Source organism: Ciona intestinalis, chromosome 2 (genome assembly GCF_000224145.3).
Source record: "Ciona intestinalis chromosome 2, KH, whole genome shotgun sequence".
In the NCBI taxonomy this organism is placed as follows: Eukaryota; Metazoa; Chordata; class Ascidiacea; order Phlebobranchia; family Cionidae; genus Ciona; species Ciona intestinalis.
Window position 1 is genome coordinate 2254146 of NC_020167.2, and position 5390 is coordinate 2259535.

General features: G+C 33.2%; 3 protein-coding genes across 4 annotated transcripts in view; 1 reads left to right on the top strand and 2 right to left on the bottom strand.

Annotated features, from left to right (window-relative positions):
* Positions 1 to 2422, top strand: part of LOC100176798 (transmembrane protein 144) — a 6397-nt gene extending 3975 nt beyond the window's left edge. The window contains exons 9-12 of one of the 2 annotated variants that reach the window (XM_026840812.1): positions 328 to 425; positions 625 to 719; positions 1094 to 1270; positions 1722 to 2422. In XM_026840812.1, the coding sequence (XP_026696613.1) occupies positions 328 to 425; positions 625 to 719; positions 1094 to 1270; positions 1722 to 1805 (454 nt within the window). In that variant the 3' untranslated portion in view covers positions 1806 to 2422. The remainder of the gene's footprint in view (positions 1 to 327; positions 426 to 624; positions 720 to 1093; positions 1271 to 1721) is intronic. The other variant, XM_026840811.1, reaches the window with a different exon arrangement.
* Positions 2423 to 3434: 1012 nt separating this feature from the next.
* On the bottom strand, positions 3435 to 5209 carry LOC108951043 (kinesin-like protein KIFC3). The gene is made up of 4 exons (XM_018817620.2): positions 5054 to 5209; positions 4774 to 4903; positions 4427 to 4624; positions 3435 to 4245 (listed from the first exon to the last, which is right to left on the bottom strand). The coding sequence occupies exons 1-4, from the start codon at positions 5126 to 5128 to the stop codon at positions 4106 to 4108; spliced, it is 543 nt and encodes a 180-aa protein (XP_018673165.1). The 5' UTR covers positions 5129 to 5209; the 3' UTR covers positions 3435 to 4105.
* LOC100176029 (restin homolog) overlaps positions 5136 to 5390 on the bottom strand; it is a 9456-nt gene continuing 9201 nt past the window's right edge. The window contains exon 20 of the mRNA XM_018816936.2: positions 5136 to 5168. Within this exon, the coding sequence (XP_018672481.1) occupies positions 5136 to 5168 (33 nt within the window). The remainder of the gene's footprint in view (positions 5169 to 5390) is intronic.

Sequence of the window (5390 nt, forward strand, 5' to 3'; positions counted from 1 at the left end):
CTCCGTAATGGTGGCGACTATGACGTCATAGACGCGAGACAATGGATAACAAGACTCGTTGTTTTACAATCCGTTTCCTAACTTGGTCTATACTAACTTTGGTGTTTACAAACTCACTATTGCTGACAGTGACTAAAGCATTGTTATGCCATTTTTAGTAAATTTTCACAGTTTTCTATTGCGTGCTGAAATATATTTAATTTAATAATTTATCAAAGTTTTGTGGCCAACCAATGACTGTTGTACAAAAGCTGTTTTATTTTGTTTACATTAAGTTACATTTATCTTTCCAACCATTTAAACTTGATCATTATATTACCCATGCAGAGGTTGTGGGTTATCAGTGTTTTCTGGTACTTTGTACGGACTTAGCTTCACTCCAGTTATTTACATAAAAGACAACTATCCTGGTGCTTCTAAAACAGGTAATAACACAAGTTATTATATTCTCTTTGCCTCACAACAAGGTTTTTTTTGCGCTAAATCACTGCAAACGCAAAGGTGCCATTAAGAAACAGTCTTCAATATTTTAGTTCTCTATTATTTTCCAAACTTTTAAAAAGTTACCCAACAATAAGATTTTAATTTGCAGGCTATACAGTTTTGTTTATTTTGTTTCCGCAGATGTACATTACGTGTTTGCACACTTCTGTGGTATATTTGCCACCAGCACTCTATATTTTGCAATATACTGCGCGTTTAAAAAGAATAAGCCAGAGGTAAGTCGCCCATGTTGTTTAACTGAGGGTATTTTAACTTGTAGTGAAGAAATATTTTGGTTCTTTTGATCTGTGCTTTTGTTTATAATTTGAGTTATAGTTGCTGGTTTTAACATATACTATCTACTGTGTACATACTATGTACCTAAGAGTTATATTTTTGGGTCTGTTTTTAAGTCAACATACCCAATATTAAAAAATTTCCACCAAAAATTATTAAAAACACAAAAGTAGTGGCACTATATGGTTTTTCAATTCATAATTACGATTTTAGCTATCAAGGCTAGAATGTATTTATTGTATGCAACACCCATTAGACCCCCATGTGATAGTTTTAGGCTATTGTTGTAAAATTGCAATGATTTTTATCACAGGTTTTCCCATCTGCAATTTTACCAGGTCTGATATCAGGGGGAATGTGGGCCATTGCTGACATTGGTTGGTTTGCTGCTAACCAATATCTATCGGAAGCTGTCAGTTTTCCCATCATCACCACAGGGCCTGGCATCATTGCATCATTGTGGGGAATCTTTGTGTTTAAAGAAGTTAGGGTAGGAATTGTAGATTGTTTTATTTTACTGATTTTTATTCTATATGGTTGGTCCTATGGTGAGGCATTGGATCTTTGCCAGAGTTAGCTCATTACTGCTATTGTTACCAAGCATATAATATTATACGTTTAGTGAACTAAACTTCTTAAAGTGTAAATTTACACAGCTGCGTAAAAAAATACTTCAAGCGGAAGTTTCAAACTAAATTTAGTCTTTTGTATGGTTGAGCTCCTATGTTGAGTGTATGCCAGAGTTGGCTCATTACTATTATTGTTACCAAGCATATTATTAATACTCTTTAGTGGACTAATCTTCTGACAAGATAAGTTTAGCTAGGCAAAACAATTCAACTGCAAGCAGAAGTTTTGTACTGAATTAGTTTTAAGTCAAGTTCAGGAAGTATACTGTTTTCAATTTATCATTGGTATCAAACAGTATGTTCCTATTGCAGGGTGTGCGTAACTTTATCATCATGGCTGTTGCATATTGCTTTACCATTACTGGTGCTGTGTTAGCCGGTTTCTCCAAAAGTTAAGTATGTTTACTTCATGCTACCTCAAGATTACCTGCAAAAATGTATTGAACAGAAAATCCACTTAATCTATTTAAATTTTAGGTCATTTTACATTTTTAATTGAATATGCATACATTTTAATATAGTTTTAAACAGATTTTTAGAAAAAATATGTCTGTAAGTCTAAGTTTTTATCCGTTGATTTTCCTATTTTACTACATAGTGCAATTACATTAAAACGAATTCTCATTTTTTTTGTTACCTTAAAGTCTTAAACAACATGCACATATTCATATAGATATGTTGCATTATTTCTTCTGTTCACAAATCTTGCACTTACACTGTATTAGATGTAAGCTTAGTTAAAATTTCAAAAGACGAAAATTTTGTTTAATTAAGACGTGTTTGGTCTTTTAATGGTATATAACCAGGAATTTTAGTTTTTAAAACCAAATATTGTTAAAATTGTATTTTTTTTTCTTGTAAGTTTATTAGAACATTCAGAGATTTTGTGTCTGAATGTTTGTTTGCATTAAATGATGCAGCATTTTCACCTTTCTCATATTTACTGCATAGATTTAGTCATAAGACCTTGTTTGTTGTTTGCATTGCTAATACATACATTGATTCAGTTAAAACTTGATTAATGGTTAACTACTGTTACATAAGTATCAGATTCTTCTATTTAGGGTGGGTAGCTATAAATCGACCGTGAAAATGTGGCCCACAACATTATCACAATGGGCAAAGTTTTCTTGGTCATATCGCCAAAATGGGTTAAGGTAATCTGTCACTGGGCAATCCCTGTAGCTGTAGTATAATGGTTTATCCAATGGACTGATACAGTGCGATAATTGCAGTTTAATGTATTGTGTGTTCCAGTTTTTCTATTTCTTCACATTAGTGTAGTGTTAGTAACTCTGTACTTGATATTATGATGTTTTTGTTTAACTGTTTTGAGTGTGTTTATTGAACACGTTAGTGGTCATATAGATCGTTGTTTTTTGCGTGACTTTTTCCTCACTAATCTTCTCTAGATTAAAATCAAATCATAATATATATTTATAATTTTTAGATTAAATTTTCAGATTTAAAAGCTCATGATTAGCGATTAATTAACGATTACCTTTCTCATGTACTTTAACATAGCGGTAACGCTGTCTGGAAATTTGGGAGGGCACGTGTTGGTGAGATAAGAAATCCGCACAACGATTCACGACTGAATCAACTATTACCATTTAAGTGGGGATTAAATTTTGTAGTAAAAGGAATAATTAAAGTTTTAAACGTGTTCACGCATTAGATCTTTGATCTCATAAAGTGCTCCTGAAGAATTGCCATTTAGTTCACATTGGTTTGGTTCGCATAATGTTGCTGAAAACTCATGGGGATCAAATCAATGCAATGTAAATGGCAACCTAGTTAGCCTGCGTTAAGATACCGGCTAGGTTCACAGGTGCTAGTCTATCCTCAAAATATGTAAAAGGTCTTTAAAAAATTTACATACTCTTTTATGTCTGTCACAGACATATCCCGTCTGTCCGACATTTTTCATTTGACTCCTGATACTGTTCGTCATGAACAACTAAACAATGCAGCACAGACCACGCACACATATCAAGAAACTTTTAGTAAAAAATTGAGGTAAGAAAATTTTGTAAAATGATTTATTTTCAGCTTAATACTAAAATATAAAAGCTGTACAGAAGAAATGCATAATAGAAGACCAGGCACTGCATGGTTGCTTATAAATGATTAAAGGCAATTAAGATTTATGAGAGCATATGAAATTGATAATTATTAAAACAGAAATGTTGTAGCATATACCCAGGCAGTATAAAATTAGGCTGGAATGGCTGCATAAACATATTGTACCACAATGCGATGATTTAAGGCTAGGAATACATGTGTGTAGAACACATTGAAAAAGTGCAAAGTTGAAAAGAGAGAGAGCGTTGGCAACAGGCTGTGCTATGGTGTGTAAGATATAGTTCATGTAAAAATAATAAGCATTTTGATTATTATATGAAAGCTGCTAGTACACCGGGGTAATAAAAACATTCTCTGATTTATATGAACTTTTTTGACAAAATGGCAAAAAGACAGATTGAGCACCGAACAGGTATGGCATGATTGGTTTTCTATGGTATAATCTCTACATGTGGAAAAATTCTAAAAGTAGACAGCATACTGCATGGCGTGTAATAATGATATTAAGTGGTGAGAAAACTATAAAAATACTGTGCTGTGTGCTACAAATGGAATCATTCATAAAAAATACTGCCTAAGCTAGAAAACAGAAAAACGTTGTTGTACAAAACTTATGATTTGGTTTTCTTTGAAGCTTGTCCAAGCTCGACAAGCCTCACACGTTGTGCAAAGGAAAGAGAACAAACAGTTTCACTGACGTTCTTCTCAACTGGGGAAACTTGAACAACCATCAGTGTCTTGCTGTCTTTACCTGAAAAAGCAGAAATTAAATTTATTTTTAGATATTAACAAATGTATACGAGTTTTTGCATGAATTCTTAGTCAAACTTACTAATCCAGGGAAAACGCACTACAAGAAATTATGGTAACATCAAAAACCTTTGAGTAAACTTATTAAAAAAATCTGTACATACAAACTAGTAACTACATACTCAATGAATCTTGTAGCAGGTAAGTGAGCTTTGAGTTACGGAATGGAACATGGCTCTGCTTGTTTCTCAGAGAGTGAATAACATCACCAAGTGCTGATAAACTTCTGTTAATATTTTGAGCCTCTTTTAATCTATCTCCTGATGCTCCACTCTTAGAAACGCGCTCTGAACCAGCAAGGTCAATCAGGTTCAGTTTTCCTGTGATGAAAAAATCACTTTTTATCATCAATATAAATTCTATATGAAAAAGAGACTCATGATGTCATACATATTTTAAATAATTATTAATTAATAATTAACTATATTGTCCTGATTACTAACAAAACAAAGTACTGAACATAACAAACCTATTGTTTCAAGACCAGTGGTTTTGTTTTTCCCAGTGACTGTTACCATGAGCACAGCGTGTGAGCGTGACGAGTGTTCGTTCATGTTCGTGCTCGCTGTCGCACGATTGGATCGTCCAAATTCAAATAACTGCAAATAAAATTTAAGTGAAATAAAGTAAAGCGCAATTTCCTGCTGTTTAGAGTTATTTTGGTCTTTACTTTCAAGAAAATATACAAATATAAATCCCAAAGCCCATTTCTTTAAAGATCTTCTCGATTTGTTTAAAACACAACTCACTCTGTTGACAGCATTCAAATCTGTCACCGGAATAATGCTGAGTCGCTGCACAAAAAGTGTCCCGTCAGCATTCATTTTGATCTCAAGTTTTTCCTGCTTTGAATTTAAGAGGTCTCTGTATAATAGAAAATTAAATTTACTGTAAGAATAAATAAGTAACCTTTAGCTGGTTTTGAATGCAGAACCCCCGACTTTGCACATTTATTTTAATGTATGAATGTAACTTGCTTTATCCTTGGACGATCGAAAAACGACAGTTGTTTGGGTGTTCTCTTTCATACACCTCATGCCAGCTTAACAGTTTACCAAGTATGTTACTTTATGGGTGATTATTTTT

Bases quoted from the DNA above. Each gene is read 5' to 3' on its own strand.
- LOC108951043 (XM_018817620.2), bottom strand. From the start codon at position 5,128: ATGAATGCTGACGGGACACTTTTTGTGCAGCGACTCAGCATTATTCCG. The intron at 4,625-4,773 runs GTTTGTTATGTT...TTTTCATCACAG, and splicing joins CACTGGTCTTGAAACAATAG to GAAAACTGAACCTGATTGAC. The intron at 4,246-4,426 runs GTATGTAGTTAC...CTGCTTTTTCAG, and splicing joins CCTGCTACAAGATTCATTGA to GTAAAGACAGCAAGACACTG.